This window comes from Salvelinus fontinalis, chromosome 16, assembly GCF_029448725.1.
Source record: "Salvelinus fontinalis isolate EN_2023a chromosome 16, ASM2944872v1, whole genome shotgun sequence".
Classification (NCBI taxonomy): domain Eukaryota; kingdom Metazoa; phylum Chordata; class Actinopteri; order Salmoniformes; family Salmonidae; genus Salvelinus; species Salvelinus fontinalis.
The window spans coordinates 38,178,274-38,203,013 of NC_074680.1; the positions used below are offsets into that span (position 1 = coordinate 38,178,274).

At 45.2% G+C, this 24,740-nt stretch overlaps 1 protein-coding gene across 1 annotated transcript in view; it reads right to left on the reverse strand.

The window, feature by feature from the left end:
• LOC129813126 (stAR-related lipid transfer protein 9-like) overlaps positions 1-24,740 on the reverse strand; it is an 85,472-nt gene that overhangs the window by 4,723 nt on the left and 56,009 nt on the right. Inside the window, exons 9-31 of the mRNA XM_055865326.1 lie at positions 24,404-24,471; positions 23,802-23,899; positions 22,598-22,780; positions 21,634-21,731; positions 21,407-21,484; positions 21,182-21,259; positions 20,804-20,983; positions 19,480-19,531; positions 19,241-19,366; positions 18,991-19,073; positions 18,845-18,906; positions 16,455-16,672; positions 15,560-16,280; positions 7,762-15,435; positions 7,432-7,647; positions 7,045-7,228; positions 6,638-6,784; positions 5,694-5,793; positions 4,248-4,414; positions 4,050-4,114; positions 3,667-3,869; positions 3,352-3,431; positions 2,916-3,074 (exon numbers count right to left, since the gene is read on the reverse strand). Of these exons, the coding sequence (XP_055721301.1) occupies positions 2,916-3,074; positions 3,352-3,431; positions 3,667-3,869; positions 4,050-4,114; positions 4,248-4,414; positions 5,694-5,793; positions 6,638-6,784; positions 7,045-7,228; positions 7,432-7,647; positions 7,762-15,435; positions 15,560-16,280; positions 16,455-16,672; positions 18,845-18,906; positions 18,991-19,073; positions 19,241-19,366; positions 19,480-19,531; positions 20,804-20,983; positions 21,182-21,259; positions 21,407-21,484; positions 21,634-21,731; positions 22,598-22,780; positions 23,802-23,899; positions 24,404-24,471 (11,040 nt within the window). The remainder of the gene's footprint in view (positions 1-2,915; positions 3,075-3,351; positions 3,432-3,666; positions 3,870-4,049; positions 4,115-4,247; positions 4,415-5,693; positions 5,794-6,637; positions 6,785-7,044; positions 7,229-7,431; positions 7,648-7,761; positions 15,436-15,559; positions 16,281-16,454; positions 16,673-18,844; positions 18,907-18,990; positions 19,074-19,240; positions 19,367-19,479; positions 19,532-20,803; positions 20,984-21,181; positions 21,260-21,406; positions 21,485-21,633; positions 21,732-22,597; positions 22,781-23,801; positions 23,900-24,403; positions 24,472-24,740) is intronic.

Below are 24,740 nucleotides of genomic sequence, written 5' to 3' on the forward strand. Positions count from 1 at the left end.
AGAAATAAGTCTCTCACTGTTGCCGCCTGCTACCGACCCCCCTCAGCTCCCAGCTGTGCCCTGGACACCATCTGTGATTGATCGCTCCCCATCTAGCTTCAGAGTTTGTTCTGTTAGGTGACCTAAACTGGGATATGCTTAACACCCCGGCAGTCCTACAATCTAAGCTTGATGCCCTCAATCTCACACAAATCATCAAGGAACCCACCAGGTACAACCCTAAATCCGTAAACATGGGCACCCTAATAGACATTATCCTGACCAACTTGCCCTCCAAATACACCTCTGCTGTCTTCAATCAAGATCTCAGCGATCACTGCCTCATTGCCTGTATCCGCCACGGGTCCACGGTCAAACGACCACCCCTCATCACTGTCAAACGCTCCCTGAAACACTTCTGCGAGCAGGCCTTTCTAATCGACCTGGCCCGGGTACCCTGGAAGGATATTGACCTCATCCCGTCAGTTGAGGATGGCTGGTCATTCTTTAAAAGTTACTTCCTCACCATATTAGACAAGCATGCTCCGTTCAAAAAATGCAGAACCAAGAACAGATATAGCCCTTGGTTCACTCCAGACCTGACTGCCCTCGACCAGCACAAAAACATCCTGTGGCAAACTGCGATAGCATCGAAGAGCCCCCGTGATATGCAACTGTTCAGGGAAGTCAGGAACCAATACACGCAGTCAGTCAGGAAAGCAAAGGCCAGCTTTTTCAAGCAGAAATTTGCATCCTGTAGCTCTAACTCCAAAAAGTTCTGGGATACTGTAAAGTCCATGGAAAACAAGAGCACCTCCTCCCAGCTGCCCACTGCACTGAGGCTAGATAACACGGTCACCACTGATAAGTCCGTGATAATCGAAAACTTCAACAAACATTTCTCAATGGCTGGCCATGCCTTCCACCTGGCGACTCCAACCTTGGCCAGCAGCCCCGCCCGGCCCGCTGCTACTCGCCCAAGCCTCCCCAGCTTCTCCTTTACCCATATCCAGATAGCAGATGTTCTGAAAGAGCTGGAAAATCTGGACCCATACAAATCAGCTGGGCTTGACAATCTGGACCCCCTATTTCTGAAACTGTCCGCCGCCATTGTCGCACCCCCTATTACCAGCCTGTTCAACCTCTCCTTCGTATCATCTGAGATCCCCAAGGATTGGAAAGCTGCCGCTGTCATTCCCCTCTTCAAAGGGGGAGACACCCTGGACCCAAACTGTTACAGACCTATATCCATCCTGCCCTGCCTAGCTAAAGTCTTCGAAAGCCAAGTCAACAAACAGATCACTGACCATCTCGAATCCCACCGTACCTTCTCCGCTGTGCAATCCGGTTTCCGAGCCGGTCACGGGTGCACCTCAGCCACGCTCAAGGTACTAAACGATATCATAACCGCCATCGATAAAAGACATTACTGTGCAGCCGTCTTCATCGACCTGGCCAAGGCTTTCGACTCTGTCAATCACCATATTCTTATCGGCAGACTCAATAGCCTCGGTTTTTCTAATGACTGCCTTGCCTGGTTCACCAACTACTTTGCAGACAGAGTTCAGTGTGTCAAATCGGAGGGCATGTTGTCCGGTCCTCTTGAAGTCTCTATGGGGGTACCACAGGGTTCAATTCTCGGGCCGACTCTTTTCTCTGTATACATCAATGATGTTGCTCTTGCTGCGGGCGATTCCCTGATCCACCTCTACGCAGACGACACCATTCTGTATACTTCCGGCCCTTCCCTGGACACTGTGCTATCTAACCTCCAAACGAGCTTCAATGCCATACAACACTCCTTCCGTGGCCTCCAACTGCTCTTAAATGCTAGTAAAACCAAATGCATGCTTTTCAACCGTTCGCTGCCTGCACCCGCACGCCCGACTAGCATCACCACCCTGGACGGTTCCGACCTAGAATATGTGGACATCTATAAGTACCTAGGTGTCTGGCTAGACTGCAAACTCTCCTTCCAGACTCATATCAAACATCTCCAATCCAAAATCAAATCTAGAGTCGGCTTTCTATTCCGGAACAAAGCCTCCTTCACTCACGCCGCCAAACTTACCCTAGTAAAACTGACTATCCTACCGATCCTCGACTTCGGCGATGTCATCTACAAAATAGCTTCCAATACTCTACTCAGCAAACTGGATGCAGTTTATCACAGTGCCATCCGTTTTGTTACTAAAGCACCTTATACGACCCACCACTGCGACCTGTATGCCCTAGTCGGCTGGCCCTCGCTACATGTTCGTCGTCAGACCCACTGGCTCCAGGTCATCTACAAGGCTATGCTAGGTAAAGTGCCGCCTTATCTCAGTTCACTGGTCACGATGGCTACACCCACCCGTAGCACGCGCTCCAGCAGGTGTATCTCACTGATCATCCCTAAAGCCAAAACCTCATTTGGACGCCTTTCCTTCCAGTTCTCTGCTGCCTGCGACTGGAACGAATTGCAAAAATCTCTGAAGTTGGAGACTTTTATCTCCCTCAACAACTTTAAAAATCTGCTATCCGAGCAGCTAACCGATCGCTGCAGCTGTACATAGTCCATCTGTAAACTACCCACCCAATTTACCTACCTCACCCCCATACTGCTTTTATTTATTTACTTTTCTGCTCTTTTGCACACCAGTATCTCTTCTTGCACATGATCATCTGATGATTTATCACTCGTGTTAATCTGCTAAATTGTAATTATTCGATTTATTGCCTACCTCAAGCCTTTTGCACACATTGTATATAGATTCCCTTTTTCCTACCATGTTATTGACTTGTTTATTGTTTACTCCATGTGTAACTCTGTGTTGTTGTCTGTTCACACTGCTATGCTTTATCTTGGCCAGGTCGCAGTTGCAAATGAGAACTTGTTCTCAACTAGCCTACCTGGTTAAATAAAGGTGAAATAAATAAAATAAAAAAAATCTCACCTGCAGTAGGTAGATGACCCTGACGACCTCTCGGACGTGGCGTGTGATTGGCTGAAGGACCCAGGCGCTAGGCAACATCTCCCCTCGGACAGCCTCTACACTGGGCCGAGGGAGAGACTCCTCGAAGACTGACTGCATGGCCAGCACACACAGCTCATCCTAGGTGAGAGAGAGAGAAGGGCACTGAGTTAGTAGTCAGTCTCTTGCTGTAGACAAGGCTAGGAAAACTCCTGGCCCTAGCTATAGGACAGTAAGAATCCATTAGATCATTGCCCCTGAAACGAGGAGGTCTTCTGTCCCCCTCATTCCAGTTGAACATTCAAAACAAATCTTGGTAAGAAGGAGTAAGTTTAAACTTTGAACTTGGTAAGTTGAAACTTGGAATTCAGCTGCAGGTCCAGCAAGTGACTGACCCCTGAACTCTGACCCTACTGACCTGTTGTGACTGGGTGCTGATGCAGCAGAAGTCTCTGGGCTGTTTGAGGTAGCAGCTGGACGGGTCTGTCAGCAGGTAGACTGATGAGGAGAGACACATGGAAAAGCATGAGGAAAAATTACAATTGAAATCTGAATTTCTGTTTACTTCCTGGAAGTAATTGACTGAAGTGAAATGGAATTGACTCATAGAGATAGATAGATAATGCATTTGCCACAAAGCGTGTTTTAGCATGGGCAGCACTATTGAAGGCTTTCACCATTTTTAAGTAGTGAATTAACTCCAACTCTGCTATACTCCATGCAGCAGACTAACCCAACTGAGTGCTGTCATCTAGTGGTCGTGTCCAGGCGGACCGGACAGCCTCATGGTACAGGTGGGTCTTGGAGTGGTCTCGGACCATGCTCCACAGGCTGGCCAGGGGCCTCTCCAGCTCCACTGCCCCAAGGAAACAGTGCACAGATGGGCTGGAGGAGGGCTTGTAGAAGGCCTGGACACCTCGCTCCACGCCCTGGTACCTGATAGAGAGAGGGGACAGGAAGGTTGCAAATGCACAACCTGTAATATAAACCCAGTGGGAAAAGCCTGTTGAAATCACATTACAGACAGTTTTGTCTGCTGGGAGTGTAGCTAGCTATAACATGGTTTACTATTGGTTAACCTGAACGTAATAAAGGAGAAACCATGATGCAACTCACCTCCAACCAGCTGCAGCTTTCCCCATCACCAGGTTCCCCATGTCACCAGCTGCAGCCAAGCGCACCTGGGGCACAGGTGAGAACATGTTTCTTACTTTAGCAAACGTGCAACAACGAACAAGTACATAGTCCAAGGTAAATTAGAAATGTGTCTTTTTGCTGTCTTGTGTTATTCTATAAAGTTTATTTGAATTGTACCTCAGCCATAGCTCGACCAAGCAGACAGGAAGTGAAGTCCTGATAGGCTGTCGATATGGACGAGGCGGAGCCAAAGGAGGCGGTGCGCTGTCGTAGGTTGGTAGGAGATGACGGTGAGGATGACATCAGAGGGTCATACCCTGACACACCAGGCTCCAGACGTACATCTAGAAAAGACATAATAGGAAAGACATACACATGGTTATAATAGATATTAAAAACAAATTAGGAAAAAAGAAACAACCAGCACACTGCTTTAATAAAGCTCTGACAAAGACCGTGAAGTCGATACGTAAAGCTCTGACGAAGACCGTGAAGTCGATACGTAAAGCTCTGACGAAGGCCGTGAGGTCGATACGTAAAGCTCTGACGAAGGCCGTGAGGTCGATACGTAAAGCTCTGACGAAGGCCGTGAGGTCGATACGTAAAGCTCTGACGAAGGCCGTGAGGTCGATACGTAAAGCTCTGACGAAGGCCGTGAGGTCGATACGTAAAGCTCTGACGAAGGCCGTGAGGTCGATACGTAAAGCTCTGACGAAGGCCGTGAGGTCGATACGTAAAGCTCTGACGAAGGCCGTGAGGTCGATACGTAAAGCTCTGACGAAGGCCGTGAGGTCGATACGTAAAGCTCTGACGATGGCCGTGAGGTCGATACGTAAAGCTCTGACGATGGCCGTGAGGTCGATACGTAAAGCTCTGACGAAGGCCGTGAGGTCGATACGTAAAGCTCTGACGAAGGCCGTGAGGTCGATACGTAAAGCTCTGACGAAGGCCGTGAGGTCGATACGTAAAGCTCTGACGAAGTCCGTGAGGTCGATACGTAAAGCTCTGACGAAGGCCGTGAGGTCGATACGTAAAGCTCTGACGAAGACCGTGAGGTCGATACGTAAAGCTCTGACGAAGGCCGTGAGGTCGATACGTAAAGCTCTGACGAAGGCCGTGAGGTCGATACGTAAAACTCTGACGAAGGCCGTGAGGTCGATACGTAAAACTTTGACGAAGACCGTGAGGTCGATACGTAAAACTCTGATGAAGACCGTGAGGCCGATACGTAAAACTCTGATGAAGACCGTGAGGCCGATACGTAAAGCTTATTAAAGAGCAGTGATACTATCAAAAGCAGCGTGCAGGTTCCTTATTTTTTCTCATTTTATTCAACTGTTACCATGACCCTGCAAAAACGATAGCTCCAATGTGCGAGTGCCTTTTGAATTTTGTATTAAAAACAAAGTAACAGTTGACTTAAAGCCCACAGGTATAATGCATAATGCATTTATAATGTCATGTAAGACTTGTCGTAAATATGTATGACCCCCCCTTTTAATGTCTTATTTTCATTTCATAGTGATCCTGTACTGACTAAATAACAGCCTTTTTGAGTCAGTTGAACGTGTGATGAAGATGTAGAGATTGGTTGCTGTCTTGTGGTGGTGAGACAGTCCTCACCCTGGGCAGAGAGCCAGGCACGCTGGCGCTTCACACTCTGAGAACCACAGATGGGAGGGCGAGACCTGACCTTCAGCCCATCACCCAGGACCTCAGTGACCTGGCACCAGACAAAAACAACACAGAGAATTCATTAGGGCTCTTTATTTATTCCTGGTCTATTTGAATAGGGACGGATACAAACACATTGACACACTGAATAATATTTCTATATTCCTTAATTCTATTATTTTACTTTTAGGTTGTGTGTATTGTTGTGAATTGTTAGATATTACTACACAGTTGGAGCTAGAAACACAAGCATTTCGCTACACCCACAATAACATCTGCTAAATATGTCTACGTGACAAATACAATTTCATTTGAATAAACAATTGTCTGATGCATTGCACCATAGTGAATATAGTCTGCTGCAAGTTCCAACACCCTTAAGGTTAATTTACAGTAAGTCTACCGACTGTCCATAGATATATGTAATATTCTTCACAATTAGAAAAGAATATGCTATCTAGAGCTTAAAAGGGTTCTTCGGCTGTCCCCATAGGATAACCATTTGAAGAACCCTTTTAGGTTCCAGGTAGAAGAAACATTTTGGTTCCAGGTAGAACTGTTTTGGGTTACATGTAGGGCCCTCTCTACAGAGGATTCCTTATGGAACCCAAAAATTGTTCTGCCTGTAAAAAAAAGGGTTCTATCTGGAACAAAAGAGGGTTCTGCTATGGGGAAAGCGGAAGAACCCTTTTGGAACCCTTTTTTCTAAGAGTGTTGTGCTCTATAGACCTGTTGTCAAATTGACTATAAACCAGCCATTAGGATTAACTTTACTTTATTGAAATGAGTGTTCAGGGACAATTAATCAACATTACTGTTAATGTGCCTGTTTTCAAGTGCAGTCCCTGGGCTTAAGAAAGCAGCAAAAACATCTTCAAAGACTAGTACAGTACCTCCTGTGTCAGTGAGGGTCTACTGCCGTCCTTCAGCTGAGCTGTGTTGCCACTGTTGTAGCCAGAGGTTGGTCCAGAGGATAGGCTCAGACTCGACCCAGTGTACAGTGTACTGCTGCTGACTCTGGTCCGATACCGCAAGTCATCCTAAATGTGAATACATTATCAGTTGACAGAGAAGAGAGAAAGATGTTTTAGGAAAACCGCAACTGATCAGAGGACAATGCAAGTCTCTCACTATAAGGTGAGTTTTTTTTCATGATCCTTTGTGCCGGATCCATGAAAAAGAGCTCCGCCTTCTAGTCGATGTGAAAAAATAAAAAATCCATGGAGAAAATATGCTGAACACATCTTGGGCTTTCAACTGTCTACGGAGTGTGAAACTATGACTTCTTGCTGTGACTAACCTTGACCATCTGAGACAGAGTCTGTTGCTGGAGCCGTCTTTTCTCCTGCTCTGTCCTCTCGCGGAGCCGTTCCCGTGCGCGGGATATCTCTGTCATGGCCTCCTCACGGGCACGGCCGTAGTCACGCAGAAGATGCTCTATCTCAGGGAGATATTCACCCTCTCCTCTGGGTGGATCTGGGATCCTGGGGAAAGATGAGGAAGATTTACAATCAATCAATTGATGAATCAATCAATCGACAACTGTATAAAGTCCTTTATAGAATAATATTTGTCACAAAATGTTTTACACTTCAGACACTTGAGAATTGGACATGGAAAACCGTTGAGCAACGTAGAAATAATCAAAACAAAAATGTGACTTGGTGTGGATTGTGGAGTGTCTTACATCCTGCTCGCCACTACCTCCTGACGGAGCTGTTGAAGGTAGCCTCTGCAACGACTGGGCAGGGCTGAAACTCTGGAGTCTTTTTGAGGAGGGGATCTGGGTTGAGGAGGGTACTGGGTGAAGTGGTGCTTGCTGGGGCTGAGGCTGCGAGCCCTACGGCAGGTCTGAAGCTGAGCTTCTCTGTCCTTTCTCAAACTCTCAATGCTCCTCCGGTGCCTGATACAAGAGGAACATAGGGAATCATTTACATTTTATAAACTACCATTTTAAATGAATGTAATTACATCATAATATCAACACAATCACATCCTTAGGGACATTTAACCTTACTGGTCATAGAGCTGCTGTTTGGTGGGGACAGGGGACGGTTCCTCCTCCTTGGTTCCTCCAGATGTCAGCATCTTTAACAACGTGCCTGTCTCTCCCAGACCGTAGTGCAGCTTGGCTTCAGTCAGCTCCACGGTCAGATGATGAGCGTTCATGTTCAGTTGGACCGTAGCCATGACCTGCTCTCGCTCCTTACGTAGCCTCTCTATCTCTCTTGTCTTCTTGTCCTTATGGAACATGGACTCTGGACTCAAGCTGGACTTTGACTCCTGGCTCTCCAGCTCAGCCCACTCTGGCTGGTTCCTCTGTGCTTCATGACCAGTAGGTAGATACACGGCTGGTTTCATTAAACTATTAGTCCGTCCTATCTCAGAGGGATGCTGACTGATAACAGACCAGTTGGTGAACTTGTTGTGCACAGGTAGGTCCTCAGGGAGCCGCTGATGTGGGGAGTGTTGGAAGTTGGGAGTGTGGGTGACTGGGTTGGTGTTCACGAGAATGTCTGTGTTGCACTCGCTTGGGGCCAACGCCACCATGTCATCCTCCTGAACATGGATGGTGCTGTCACTGACAGGGGAATGTTCATAAGCACCAGTGACGTGCTCCACTGGACGCTCTGATGATCTACTGTTGTGGGAATCTATTGAATGTCTTCTGTAGCTTAGTTGATCTCCAAAAGTAGAGAAGGATTTCTCCTGCTGTTTGGACTCACCAGTCTGACTAAAGACGAGAGAGGTGTGGTTCTGCATAGCGACTCTGCTATTGCTTAGAACAGAAGGAAAGGACCATATTGGACGTTGGCCGGTTTTGTGCCATACGCCCATTTCCCTTTCTTCGTCGTGGATGACAACGCTGGTTCCATTGTGGATGTAATTGTCGATGGACGAACTAAGACTTTCTGAGCATCCATCAGACCCTTTTGGGCTTGAATGGCTGAGGGCACTCACATTCTCGAGGAATATCAATCCCATTGATTTTGCGGTGGAGTTATCACCTGGCTTCTCACACAGATGAAGGGAGTCATGTCCTGATATCTTATCATTCTGTATGAAAGACATGCATGTTTTGTGTCCGCTATAACTTAAACAAGGTGTTGACTGGTCCGAAAGGTGGTCTTTACATCTATTTTGCATCTCAAACTTCTGTTCTTCTTTGAGACTCTGTAAATACTTTATTCTGCTCTGGTTGGAACCAGCCCTGGGACCCACAGTGAGAATGGGTGAGCATGCACGGTCTGTGAAGCTCACTTGTTTTCTATAGCCTATTCCCGGGTCACTCCTTCTCAAGATATTATGGCTTTCTGGTCTGAGTATTTCTGACAAATTATGGCAGACTTCAGATACTCCCAAGATTTTGGAGGAGGACACTCTTTCGGGATTGCGGTCCTCATTGCTTCTATGACGAATGGCAGGATTTGAATGATTGTGACGTTGGACAGTCTCCAGGGAAGGGACTTTGTGCGGGAGACTCTCTGGTTCCAAGATAGATCTTTGGTTAACAGTGGAGCCATTGAGTCGCAGGTCAGGCATGCTCTGAATATTATCATCCAGGTTTTTCTTGAGTTGATGTTGAAGGGGAAGCCCTTTGTCTTGTGACACATTGAGAACTTCTGAGCCAATCACTTTGACTATCACATTAACTTCATGGGCTTTGGACCTCTCCGTGGACAGACTTTGGTGGATAGACAGTTTGTCTTGTACGGGTGTTAAAGTCCTTTCGGTCTGGATCCCAATATCTACTGCAGTTTTGGTTGAGCAGTCTCTCTTCCTCCAATCTATGGAGGAGTACAGATGAGATGAAGATTTAACATTTCTTATCAGGCTATGTTTGAGGCTATCGCCAGACCTCATACCGTGAACATTCCCCAGAAGATCAGACGTGTTTACTATCAGCTGTGAAAGATGCTCAGACATGTTCTGAAGGCTGTCCCATGTGGTGGTCTCTCTACAGGCCTCTGTGGTCTTCTGCGACACTGGTACCTGAGTGCTGCTCTTTCTGTGATGGTTGTTTCTCCTCTGTAGATCACCATGGTTGATTGTTGTCTGAGTGGTGGTTTCCTGAGTGAAGGTTGTCTGGGTGCTCTGGTCACATCTGGTGTTTGTTTTAGATCTCTGAAACCCGTTACCCTGAAACGCCCGCTCTGAAGAGTCATAAACCAACATGATCTCATCCACTTGGCCAGTGCTGTTACCAAGATCTCCAGATACATTGTAGCAAGAAGATGAGTTACAGCTCATGGTCAGGGTCATTTGTTGATTGTGATCGTCAGCACCGGAGACTTGGTTAGTACGTTCTTTCAGATGAGCGTTGAGGGACGTTTGATCTTTGAAATCTTCCTCCATGCTGCTCAGAGTGCTGGATAGTCCCTTGTTGTTGGCGTAAGTGCTCAGGTGGGAGTTGAAAGGAGAGTTCTGCACGTTTAAACCATTGTCAACACTGCAGCATCTAATGATATGTTTGGTAGTGGAATCCAGCAGCGGTAATTTAGAAGAAATGTCAGCGGCACTTCCAAACACCTGGTTCTTGTAGAAGCTTTGGTTTGGCTCTTCTTTTTGCCATTGGTGAGCAAAGGGATTGATGTCGCTGGAGGCAAAATGCATTGGCGAATCTTGAGTCTTTGGTGTGTAGTGTGACATCTCAGTTTCTTTGATACTGGACATGATTTTCTCCCGATTTGTCCTTTTCTCTATATGTGGTGATTGTCCATTGGGGCTGTGTTCTTTCTGACCCAAACTGATGCCAACTGCAGCTTTACCATCATATTTATATGGGGTCTGGTCAGTACAAGCTTCCATAGTGTGATTGTCTTTTGACTGTGGTGATTGTCTTTTCACTAGAGAAACTTCTCCACCATTGCATTGAATCATCTCCTCTACTTTTCCATTAGTTTGATTTCCTGACTTAATTCTTGTTGATGAAGACCTGTTTTGATCCAACCTGGGAGGGATTTTCTCTTCTTCATCTGAGGAAGACTTGAGTGTAGAGTCAGAGGATGAGCTAGGAGGTGCCTGGGCTTTGGACCTTATGAACCTCTTGGACTTTCCCTTTTTGCAATGAACAACACTACTGCCACAGAACCGATGAGATAGCCTGCAATTAGATGTTTTGGTATTTCCCTCTCTGGACATGATATCTCTGCAAATGTCACCCAATATCTTCACATTATCATCACTACTTCCATGTGTTATTTGGGATGGAGAAGATCCAATACTATTTATTTTACTTGGTACGTCAAACAAGGTTCCAGGACATTTTGCCAGTGGTCCATCAGTCATTGACCCTTCTTCATTTTTAGCCATTTGGCAATCTTTGGTATTGTCAGAGGCAAAGTTGCTCACATTGCACTGAGCCTTCAGCCATTTTTCAACATGACATGTTTTGTGTTTTACACTGGGAAGTTTATCTTTAGGATCAGGATCGACGGTCACACAAGTCTTATGAAATTTGTCTACCTGAGTTTCAGACGAGCATTTTGACTGTGGTAGTTCCTGACTCACTGAGCACTTTGACTGTGGTAGTTCCTCACTCAGATTTGTGGCATAGGGAAGGTCTTTTTGGAGCTCTTTTCTGACCTCAATGTGATGTCTGCCTTTCTCCTGTAGCTTCTGTGATTCACATAAATTATTTGAGAGTGGTTGACTGTTGTGGTGCTTCTCAATGTATTCTGGTGTACATTGAGTCCCGTTTTTATCAGAGAGTGAATCTACAGTTGCATGCCGATGACAATCATTTAAGTAAAGTTGTCCACTTGCACCCGTTGAGGTCAATTTGCATTGGTTCTTGCTTTCGCCTTGAACCTCATATTCTGAATCCATTATGAGGTCCCTTGCATGTGCAAAGGCCATATTTGGGGGCGTACTCACCGAGGACACTGTTCCTGGGCAGTTCTGGAGAGGTTGTAGAGCACTAGATTTCAGGTTTTGCTCAGGTGAAGCAGCCTGGTTGACAGTTTGTTTATCATTATTACTAAGACAAGCATGATGAGGATGATATATCTCAGGACCTGTTTGTTTCTTTATGTTCTCCATATGCGAAAAAGGGACATCCCTTTCAAACACTTTCCCTTGAGAAAATAAGAATTCTTTGGGTGCAGTGGAAGTAGACATTGAAGAACATCCCATTGGCAGCAATACAGGCTTGTTGATGTATTCAGGTTTCCCTCGGTTGTTCAATGCCAGACTTAATTGGATCTCATGGATTTTAACGGCGTAAGATGCTGCACCAGAATTGACACTTGCATTCGGTGTATTGACAGAACAGCCAGAAGCATCCTGACCCTGACTTGCATCAACATCAGTTATTCCATTTTTCAGTTGCACTTCTCTCACGTTCTCTTGAAAGCTCTTACTTAACTGGGACTCCGAGGATATCTTTGTCCTACTGTCTGGATCATTCTCTTTACTTATCAAACTTAGTTGATTCATAGAATTACATTTGATGGAAGAAGAGAGTCTAAGAACCTTTCCGTGGCTCACGTTTTCCATGTCTGTCGTGTTGTCCATTTTTAGAATCTCAGAACCGATACAAGACTTTTCTGATATTGAACAAGAGCCTGGCTTAATGATAACCAGTGGATCATCAGCTATTTGATGATCCTCCACTGCTTGTAGACCTTTTGGTGAATCGCATTTGTTAGGATTACTTGTTGGCAAGGCATTAAGGATTTGACTACTTTGACTGTCCAGTTCACTGTTACTGTTGTCTCCACCCCCATCTATAAATGACATCCTCATATCCTCCTTCATCACCTCTGAGATTCGGTGGTCTGATGTATTACAGTTACTATCGCCAAGGTGATGTCCCCACCTAACATTCTCTACTTCTCTTCTCTTGCTTTCTGAGTTTAGCTTTTCACCCCACCCTTGAACTTCTCTTTCTTCAACTTGTTCTACTTCTCTTCTCTTTTCAATAACGGCCTTCTCTCCAAAAGGAGACTCTTTATGGCCACCTGTGTCAATGGTTTTATGGCCACATGGAGAGAGATTTTCATGGGATATGTGTACAGACACTGACATTGCTGCTAAAGCAGAGGTATCTTGTTGGAAGTGACCTTCATTGCAGCTCAGATTTAGTTTAAATGAATCGACTGCAGAGGAAGTTTGTTTGTCTTTTAATTCACTGGTGTTATTGTTGTCATCTGGTGAAATAACTTCCTGGCTGTTCTTGACTGTTACAGTAGAGAACGCTACGAAGTCCCCTCCGTTGCTCCTCTTTGGAATTTTCAAGCTGCCAATGAAACTGTCCTGCAGGCCTTTGTTCTTCTTTATGAAATTTTTACAAGACACTTTGAAAAACTCATGCTCTGACAACACACAGTCCTGTTCTGACAACACACAGTCCTGCTCTAACAACACACAGTCCTGCTCTGGCAACACACAGGCCTGCTCTGGCAACACACAGTCCTGCTCTGTGACTTTGGCTTCAAGCTTTTGCAGAATTTTAAACTCACTTTCAAGTGATATGTCTTTGGTATTGCTTGCTTTGCAAAACTCCTCCTCTCTGACTTCTTCCATGTCTCCATCTAAATTGCATAGTTCATTATCTCCAGAATAATTATTTGGGGTACTTTCGATGGCAGGTGTCTCATTCAACATCTCACCTTCAGTTTTAGGGGAAGTTAACAGACTGGCTTTTGACTGATGACTGTAGGTAGACAAACTAGTATCGGTGTAGTTTGTTAGGTCTGCTACTCCCACAAACATCACTTCTGGAGATAATGTGACCTGCTGCTTCTGAGGCCCATGAAAAATGTCAGCCTCCAATGTTGATGTTGATGGGGTGTATTGAATCTTATAGTCAATGGTTGGAGCACATGCAGATCTATGTGAAGGAAGCTCTGCTGAGAAATGTGTACTTTGATTTTGTTGTAAACCTGGATCATGAATAGATCCCTTCAGCAAGCCTCCTGAACTGACTAACTGACGTTCAAAATAGCCCTTACAACACACCGCCTCATGATTCAATGGCATCATCAAATGTAGAGGTGACATTTGGAGAAGCTGAGAATCAGGGAAATTGAAAGAATCAGTTGAAACCCCAAGTCTTTGTTCCTCTACTGGAACATGTTCTCCCTCTGTGCTGTCGGTAGATGCAGAGCTATGGGATCCAGTGGATCCAGATCCACACTGACAGTCAGACACATCCACACTGATGGGGCTGGGACTACTGTTGCTGTCCAACGCTCCATGACTAAATACCATCCTCCTCCTCAACACGGCAGAGTCCCTAAGTATCCTAGGACTATCTGCTGCATCAGTGTAGGACCATGTATCTGTAAGCACTAGCAAACTCTCTGGTTCCCCCACACTACAGCTGCTCAGAGAGCAAGGGCTGCTGGTCAACATGGTGTGGACATGCCCAAGCTCTTCACTCAGCTTTGATACAGGGTCCCTACACCTGGGTTCTGTTGCTGGCTGATTCTGGTACAGTGATTCCCTTGTTGCACCGGTTGCTTTATTGACTCGGGTTTTAGGACCGCCATGATGGCTCCAGTAAGCCTCTGCTGGCATTTCATTAAATTTCCCAATGTCTTCTCTTCCCTCTTCAGTTGGCTGAATCTCCGACGCCATGTTTATAGTTTTTCCAATCGAGGGTTTGAGAAAACCCCTCACCACAGAGTGACTGGGTACTACCACAGTCCGTCTCTGTGCAGGCCTTGCTGCAATATGCTTCCCTCTGCTCTCCAAAGCCAGTGAGTCCTTCGACATCTGACTGTCTTCACTCTCTCCTTCGCTCTGGATAGCCTCCTCCTGCTTCAGCTGCTCTGCCAGGGCTGTAGCGTAGACTGAGGACAGGGAGTCCACAGAGAACAAGCTGTCACCGTCTGAGGATTGGTCACGCTCCTCTTCCCCCTTTTCTTCTTCCTCACCGTCATACTTCTCCGATCCTGCCAGTCCCAATCCCTGCGGTCTTTCCACCCACCTTAGGGTGCTAGTCTGGTTCATCAGAGTCTCTGCACTATGCCACCGTTTTTGTCTCCACCCACAATCATGTGAAGGCGTCTTCTGATCAAGATCCTCAGATGAGACAGTTGTTTTCATCGTGCATTTCTTCCTGCTCATCTTGACGCCTTCTACACCTCGCTTTTGTTTCCAGTGAAATCGGCTTGCTGTTTTACCATTAGGCGTGGTCCCTCTGCCTCCAATACTTAATCCTGATGGTGGTTTTCTAAACACCCTGGCTAATGGTGTCTTTATCCCAGGGCCGACTGAGCGTGATAAGACCTTCCGGATCATTTCCAAGCCTTTGCTACTACCACGGGGAAGGCTCTTCACTCCTTGACATGGAGCCTGCTGAGTCAGACTGCTAGATTTGCTTACTGTAACTGTTGGTCCCTTTATGATGACATTACTGCTTGACTGTAGGGTCACTCCATTTGGTGATTGTGATGGGTTCTGATTGTTCTTGAATGTAAATGGAAGCAGTGGTTTCCTCTCTGGTCTTTCATGACATGGCGGCTGGACTAGAGCCTCCTCCTTCACAGGCGGCTTGAGGTTTTCTGAGGAATTTGCTCTACTCCTGTACCCATGCACCTGACTACTGTGTCGTGTTCCTGAGGAGAATGTGTTGGAGCGACTCCTTGTCCTCTCGCGTGGAAGACATTCATCAGACACCCACTGCCTGGAACCGATGGATCCAAATGTCAGTTCAGATGGTCTGTTTCTCTTCAGGAAGTGGCTGTTGGGGAAAACAAAACAAGGGATAAGGACATTAGAATTAGAATAGAATTTACATTATTCCATTATGTTAAATATTAGCTTGAATAAATATATTTGTGGGAGACTAGCCTACTTGTGCTGACCTGAAGATTGGGGTGTGTTGGGGGTATAAGCGGGACAGAAGGTCTGATGAGACAGAATGTCTGCGCAAAACAGGTTGACGTCCTCTTGACCTTGAGGGGGACCCCAGGCCAGGAGACACAGGGCACTCTAGTCCAGGTGGCAGGGCCTTCTCTAGCCTCTGCAGTTCCCTCTTAGCCTCCAGTAGATGGCGCTTGCGAGCGATCCTCTCCAGCTGGTAGTGCAGCCTTTTGCGTCGAACATGGCTCTCGGCGCGCAGCAGGGCATGATGTCTTAAGAGCTCCTCCTGAACCACCTTCTTCCTGTATAGAACCACTTTAGAGGGCGGAGCAACTCTTTGATCACACTCTTCATCAGAACCTTCCGAATCTTCCGTTAGCAGGCTGTCTAGGATGGGAGTTGGTATAGGATCAGTTGGTATAGGATCAGTTGGTATAGGATCAGTTGGTATAGGATCAGTTGGTATAGGATCAGCTGGTATAAGATCAGCTGGTACAGGATCAGCTGGTACAGGATCAGTTTGTATAGGATCAGTCTGTAAAGGATCAGTCTGTATAGGATCGATCTGTAAAGGATCAGCCTGTATAGGATCAGTCTGTAAAGGATCAGTCTGTAAAGGATCGATCTGTAAAGGATCAGTCTGTACACTAAACTCCTGAGTTCCTCTTTCCTCTAACGTTATAGCTGCCAGACGCTGCTTCTCTTGTAAGATCCACTGCTGGACTGAAGGCAGATAAAAGAGAGCAGATTGAACATGCACATACAAAACGTGATCATTTTCTTGTATAACTTAATTCTACAGAGACACATATAAGAAATAAATATTTACGCTATTCTCTCAAAGTATATCCTATGTATTTAGTACTGTAGCCTATATTTAAGTGGCGGTGTACTCACTGTCAGTGTATCGTTGTCTCAGATGGGCCTGTTCTCTCTCTAGATCTCTCTCAGCTTGTCTCTGTTCAGTCTGGATTTCTTGGCGTAGACACTCCACATACCCCCTCTGCTCCTCCACGCACCTCAGCTGGTCCTCAACACACTGCTGCCTGGGAGGAGGCTCCTTACCCTCAGCCTCATGGTCACCCGTCTGCCCCTGGACTGCCTCTCCTCCAACCCTGTTCACATACAGATACACAAAGAATATTTCACACATATATGACACAGTTATACACAATTATACTTTGAGGTAGACAAGAGAGATGAACATGGGCCTCCCCCTGACTTTTTAACCAAAAATGTCTTTGAGAATGTTTTCTAGATCCAGTCACAGGGCACTGCGATGGGGTCCCCATTCACACCGAATTACGCATATTTATTTATGGGGAAGTTTGACCATTGGTTTATATTGTTAATACATGTTTCCCCCTTTTGAAATGTTGGTTCTGCTACATTAATGTTTTTTTTAATTTGGAGTGGGACATATGAGCAACTGGAAGAGTTCAGACTGTACATTCATTTCAGGTTGGCTGCTATGAAATTCACTCTGGAATCCAATGAGGAAACTGTTTATTCTTTGGATGTACTGGTTAGCAAAGACAATGGACTTCAGACCACTGTATCGCCAGAAGACGAATATAAACAATTTCCTGCATTATTCAAGTTACCATCCGTCTACTCGTAGACAATAGTCTACCTTACAGCCAGCTGCTGAGGGTCAGAAGAATATGTATTGCTGATAATGAATTAGAAAAACATGCCACCACCTTGTGCGATTGGTTTGCCTCCAAGGGTTATGATAAGAAGTTGTTGGATAAGTGTGTTTGTAAAGTACGTAATGTTACACGCTTATTGACTCCTAAACCTGCCCCTCCTAATGATCAGTCTACTGTCTTTTTCTTCTACGTATTTCCCTCCCTCTCAGACTGTTAAATCCTCCATTAAAAAGCATTGGCATGTTCCGTGTATGGAGCCCTCTGTGGGCCGGGCTTTTCAGAATATCCCTCAATTCACTTTTAAACGTGCCAGAAACCTAAGGGACAGCCTGGTAAGTGCAGATTAATATGTACCCCCATCAGAATTGTCTATCTACCCTCCCCTCAAGCGATTTTCCATGTCATAATTGTGTGAACTGTGATGCAATAATCAAGGGAAATTTCTTTCCTCACCCTCATACAGGAAAGAAATGTATGTCAGGGGTAGAATTTCCTTTAAAATTAACATTTGTGGTCTATTTACTGAAGTGTCTCTGTGGCTATTATGTTGGACAGTCTAAGAGACAATTGAAAATTAATATTATTACAGAGCACAAGAGCAACATCAGAACTGGTGACGAGAAGTCCTCTGTAGCCAGACACCTCAATGCGGTCGGACATGATGTGTGTCGCTGAGCTTTCAAGGTTTAGAAGTTGTACAGCCATTTAAGAGAGAAGGTGATAGAGAAAAGTTGCTGTTACAGACAGAGCCATTTTATATCTATGTCTTACAAACACAGATCCCTAGAGGCTTAATGAAGAACTCCTGTGAGCAACAGGCAACCTTTTTTGTATATTATTCTTCATTTGAAGCTCTCCAAACGCTGTCGGAGTCTGCCGCCGCGACGCATTCGTTGATTTTGACCTCTGCTGCAAAACATTTTTACATTTAAGCTGAAAGAAAGTTTCAGTGAGTGTGTTTTTCTTTCTTCCAGTATATGCCTTTTGATCTACAAACATTTGAGCTGAGCAAACCAAAACATATCTTTCTATAACCAAGAGGTAAAGTCAGACAATACCAAGTACAAAGAGGAGACAATAGAATAGAGATATTAAAAACCTAGTTCTGATCATTTACCTCAACCGTTAAGATTCCTAAAATGGCCATCTTCGCAAAACACTCTTTTACTGGCTCCTTGGCAGAGTTTATATAGAGTTCCTGTTGATCAGTTTAATGTAGCATCCTCTACTGTAACCAAGCAACGGCCAAGCCTTGCATGTCAACATCAAGTTGTGATTCCGCCAAGACACTGATGTAAGCTCTCTCTCTCTCTCTCTCTCTCTCTCTCTCTCTCTCTCTCTCACTCTCTCATATAAATTAACAACATGCATGAAGTATTCACCATTTTATGCCTTGCACCTGCACCATCAGTAGGTTGTACTACAAAGACTACATATCAAATATGTATGCAATGGGTCTACTATGGGAGCTCAGCAGAAACAATTGGCTCAGCGCCGTCCGGTTTAGGGGAGGGTTTGGCCATCGGGGCTTTACTTAGCAGAATCCTTTTAACACGTGTAGTGAGCAGTATTCAGAGATGCTCCTGACCTGTGTCAGTGGGTGGTGGTGTGTTTACATTCAGTGTGTGTGTTTACCTGGAATCAGAGGTTAAGGCTTGAAAATCATTGTAGCTGCAGTTCTGTGCACGTTTACTGGCCTGTCAAGCGGATAATATGAGTTATCAGTCAATCCCCCCAGGAGCTTCATCACGATCACAACATTACTGGTCAGTAGTACCCACCCGTCTCCGTTCTCTCATGACCTCAGCCTCTGCTGGGTGGTTGAAACGGAACTTGTGGACCCCTCCAAGAGTGATCAAGGTCCCTGAAGATAGATAGAGATACAAACTGAAGAATTGAGGTGGCTGTTGAGGCCCAAAGCGCTACTCTAAATGCTCCTTTGGGTACTGCAAGCCATCAACTGAAGTGTAACGAGAAAGACACTCTTTGACCAGGGATTAAAAAGTTTGTGAGAACCAGGTGAGGGCCTACCTTGTGCCAGTCTGCAGGGCTCCGTCACCTCCCTGTCTTTGATCATGCAGACAGTCCCTGGCAGCGGCCTCAGGGTCACAACCCCAGACTGGTTCTCTATCTCACAGGTGGTGCCGCCCTGGAGGACTGGAGAGGAAAGACATAGCACAAGGACTCAAAAATAAAACATACATTTGAAGTTGCAATTCTCCCCAAAATACATGTATTGAATGCGCAATATCTATATGACATCTGCCTACCTATTTGTGATTCAACCAGTTTGTCCTGAGGTCCAATCCTTGTTAACCCCTCCTACAACAGACAGAGGGCAGCCAAGAGTTTAGGATGACAGAGAATTTAAACAGTGGATTGTTGAGAAAAATAAATCCACAAACGCACAGTTGGGTTGAAATAGTTGGGTTGAGATAAAATGACTAACACACAGTGTTCTACTATGTCAAAATATGACGTCCACAGAACTCTGGCGTCAGGTAACCTAGCGGTTAAGAGCGTTGGGCCAGCAACTGAAAGATTGCTGGTTCAAATCCAAAAGCCGACTACGTGAAAACTCTATCGATGTGTCTTGAGAAAAGCACATAACTCTAACTGTTCCTGTAAGATGCTATGGAGAAGAGTGTCTGCTAAACGACAGAAATATGTTTTAAACTCTGACCCCTACACTTAGGCTACCTGTCAGAAAAACAAGTATTTGTTTAACAAATGCTATCTTGTGGGGAAAAAGGCTATATTATGTAACTACAGGAACACTACGGATTCCCAGGTGGTTTCCGCTCTTTAAATACAGTGGTATAATCGCCAGGCCTAAAGACATTCTAGCCGTTGTCAGAATCAGGACAGTCGTAGCTATGTCCCCTGAGCGCCTCACAACGGAATGCCTCTTATCCAATCACATTCAGCCATTAGAGAAGTGAAAACGCCAGGAACGAGGGAGAAACATGAGAGAGGATGGAGTGAGATGCATCTGGTACAGCGAGCAGAACAGAGAGACAAGGAAGAACAGAATGTAATAGACCAAAAGAGAGACATTTTAGTCAGAGAAAGTCAAGAACAGACAGTACAGAGGTAGTATACAAGTATGTCAATGGTTCCGTGGTTGTGAATACTTGTGTGTGTGTGTGTCTGCGTGCCCATGTGTGTGTATGTGAGTGTATGTTTCTGGTCTGTGTATACATGTGTGTGTGCTCATACCCTGAGGTGATAGAAGGTAACAGGAAGTGGATGAGGAAGTATATGTTAGTATCCTAAGGTGTGTATTATATATACCCTGAGGTGATAGAAGGTGACAGGAAGTGGATGAGGAAGTATATGTTAGTATCCTAAGGTGTGTATTATATATACCCTGAGGTGATAGAAGGTGACAGGAAGTGGATGAGGAAGTATATGTTCGTATCCTAAGGTGCGTATTATATATACCCTGAGGTGATAGAAGGTAACAGGAAGTGAATGAGGAAGTATATGTTAGTATCCTAAGGTGTGTATTATATATACCCTGAGGTGATAGAAGGTAACAGGAAGTGGATGAGGAAGTATATGTTAGTATCCTAAGGTGTGTATTATATATACCCTGAGGTGATAGAAGGTGACCCCGGTGCTGAGTACGTCCCGGTCCAGGGTAATGAGATGTGGTAAGAGGGAGTGGATGAGGAACCCACCCCGGTCTCTGTTGATATCCACACTGTACTGTTCCAACAGCTCCTTCTTGTCCCGCCAGCTCTCTGACCAGTCCTTCGTCAGCTCATCCACCTGGAGGATGGAAGAGGATTGATTGACTGATTGATTGGTTTGAATGAATTGAAAATGCATGTAAAGTCCTTTCAGCTGGAGACAGTAGGGTCAGGGAAAGTGGAGAGTAGTGATGTCAGGAAAGGATCAAATAAGTAAAAGTGGAGAATACAATTCTAGAGCAGCGTCAAGTCGATATCTAATGGATCGTTACTCTACCTTTAGTTCGTTCTGCAACACGATGTCAGACAGACTCCCGTCTCTCTGATCACTCAGAGAAGGGCTAGGATTCCGTTGCTACGATGGAATAAAAGGAGAAATAATTCATTTTGGTCAATTTAGCAAGACAAATAACATGAAGGCAGTTAGCACTAATAATCTGAAATCAAAACCACGTGATCTCAGATGATTCCATTCCTAATAATAATCCAGGAGGATAAGTACCATCTCGAAGCTGAGAAGCATACTCTTCAGTCTGTCTATCTCCTCACGTAGCTCTCTGATCAGCCTCACACTGGCATCCTGTAGACAGACATCACTTTTCATTTGAAAACGTTTCGCTACGGTGTGCCCAACTGAACAAATTCATACCTCACAGTAATAAAAGGCAGTGGATGACATGACAAGGCAATGGCCCCACAAATACAGAACAACATCTCCAGAAGCCTTACTTCATTGACCCTGGGCTTGTTGACGATGCTCCTAGCGTGAGAAGCATAGCGTAGGGTGCTGAGAGTCTCATTGTAGCTGCTACTGGATGGGGACACAGCTGCAACAGACAGGGAATCACATTTACCACTGTAACAATAACACTACAGCCATTACAACCTCTGTGACTCAATACTGTAACAATAACACTACAGCCATTACAACCTCTGTGACTCAATACTGTAACAATAACACTACAGCCATTACAACCTCTGTGACTCAATACTGTAACAATACCACTACAGCCATTACAACCTCTGTGACTCAATACTGTAACAATAACACTACAGCCATTACAACCTCTGTGACTCAATACTGTAACAATACCACTACAGCCATTACAACCTCTGTGACTCAATACTGTAACAATAACACTACAGCCATTATAACCTCTGTGACTCAATACTGTAACAATAACACTACAGCCATTATAACCTCTGTGACTCAATACTGTAACAATAACACTACAGCCATTACAACCTCTGTGACTCAATACTGTAACAATACCACTACAGCCATTACAACCTCTGTGACTCAATACTGTAACAATACCACTACAGCCATTACAACCTCTGTGACTCAATACTGTAACAATAACACTACAGCCATTACAACCTCTGTGACTCAATACTGTAACAATAACACTACAGCCATTACAACCTCTGTGACTCTATCAACAACTACTATTGGTCTGGGGAAAAAGACAATGTCCATCTTATAATTCCAAAGTCCAACAAACATTGGTACCATTACATCAAGTAAGCATTTCACTGTAAGGTCTACTACACCTGTTGTATTCGGCGCAAATGTGTTTAGCCAATGTATTACACAAATGTGTTTAGCCAATGTTTGTGAGTGGATAGTCTCGCTTGCCAGACTCAGTGGCAGTGTTCCACACGGCCGTTGTAGGAAGACACTACAACTCACTGGCGATCATGATGGTCTTAGCGTTTCCTCCCAGGCTGTCCTTGAGGAGCCAGGTGAGGACTGAGTCCCTGTAGGGGATGAAGCAGTGTCTTCTCCCTCCTCCACCACCACCAGACAGACTGCTGCCCTCACTGGCCACACTGTTGATGCTCTGACAACTACTGGACATCTGAGAGTTCTGGGCTAGAGAGGGACGGACAGAGACAAGGGGAGGGTTGGGTTATAGAGACAGGAACAGAGACAAAGACAGGGAAAGAGAAAGGGACAGATAGAGACAGAGTTAGGGAGAGATACAGGGACAGGGTAACGGATTGTGTTAAAAGTAGGGTAGTCTCGCTTGGCTCCTCTCACAGTGCAGACTGTATGTCACTGGGTCAGTTACGTGAGGCATACTTCTGTATGTAGAGAACATGATCTACAAATATCACCCTGTATGAACTACAGATGTGCATGTCACCCTGTATGAACTACAGATGTGCATGTCACCCTGTATGAATTAAATATGTTCATGTCACCCTGTATGAACTACAGATGTTCATATCACCCTGTATAAACTACAGATGTTCATGTCACCCTGTATGAACTACAGATGTGCATGTCACCCTGTATAAACTACAGATGTTCATGTCACCCTGTATGAACTACAGATGTGCATGTCACCCTGTATGAACTACAGATGTTCATATCACCCTGTATAAACTACAGATGTTCATGTCACCCTGTATGAACTACAGATGTGCATGTCACCCTGTATGAACTACAGATGTGCATGTCACCCTGTATGAACTACAGATGTTCATATCACCCTGTATAAACTACAGATGTTCATGTCACCCTGTATGAACTACAGATGTGCATGTCACCCTGTATGAACTACAGATGTTCATATCACCCTGTATAAACTACAGATGTTCATGTCACCCTGTATGAACTACAGATGTTCATATCACCCTGTATAAACTACAGATGTTCATGTCACCCTGTATGAACTACAGATGTGCATGTCACCCTGTATGAACTACAGATGTTCATATCACCCTGTATGAACTACAGATGTTCATGTCACCCTGTATGAACTACAGATGTTCATGTCACCCTGTATAAACTACAGATGTTCATGTCACCCTGTATGAATGAAATAGGTTCATATCACCCTGTATGAATTAAAGACGTTCATGTGAAATTAAAAGTCCCCTTTATTTACCCAGAGCAGAGATGACGATACCCAGTGTCACCAGGGATTTGTTGATGTTGGATCCCTCAGTGAGTCTGTCTCTGCAGTAGTGGGGGTCTGCTCTCTCACTTTCAGAACAATGAAACACAGCACACACTGGAGATTACATACTCTAAAGAGAAACGCAACACTGGAAATCAGTGGAGTCTGGTGAGGGGAGGACGGCTCATAATATGGCGAGAATGGAGCTAATGGAATGGCATCAAACGCAAGGAAACCATGTGTTTAATGTATTTGATACCATTCCACTAATTCCACTCCAGCCATTACCACAAGCCCGTCCTCCCCAATTAAGGTGCCACCAGCCTCCTGTGATGGAAATGGTATCTACTGAAAAGCTGTGTTGTGATAAAATGAAACTGCCGGCTCAGTGAACACACAGTCGTGGCAGAAGAGATCCACTAGGGGGCAGACAAAGACCTTCTGGAATGATAAGGCATCTGGGAATCCGTCTCTAAATGTTGTCTATCACTAGCAGCACCAAATCACCAAGTAATAATCTGAGTATGTACTTGGCGAATAAAGATGATTCTGATTCTGAATAAGCATGGCGACCTCTTTAACAAACTCACCTGCCAGCCAGGTCTACCAGGTTGATCTTGCTTACGATCTCTGAGGGAAGGTTGTTCTCCAGAATAGCCTATATGGGACAAAAACAACATACTTTTCCAATGCTTTAATTGCAGTAAGAACTACTGTGATTGGTGAATTGGCAGGGTCGTGACCTGGGTGAGTGAATCTAAGTGCTGGGACTGGATTGATGACTCCTTGCTGTCCCCAGTCCACCTGGCCTTGCTGCTGTTCCAGTTTCAACTGTTCTGCCTGTGGCTATGGAACCCTGACCTGTCCACCGGAAGTGCTACCTGTCACAGACCTGCTGTTTTCAACTCTCTAGAGACCGCAGGAGCG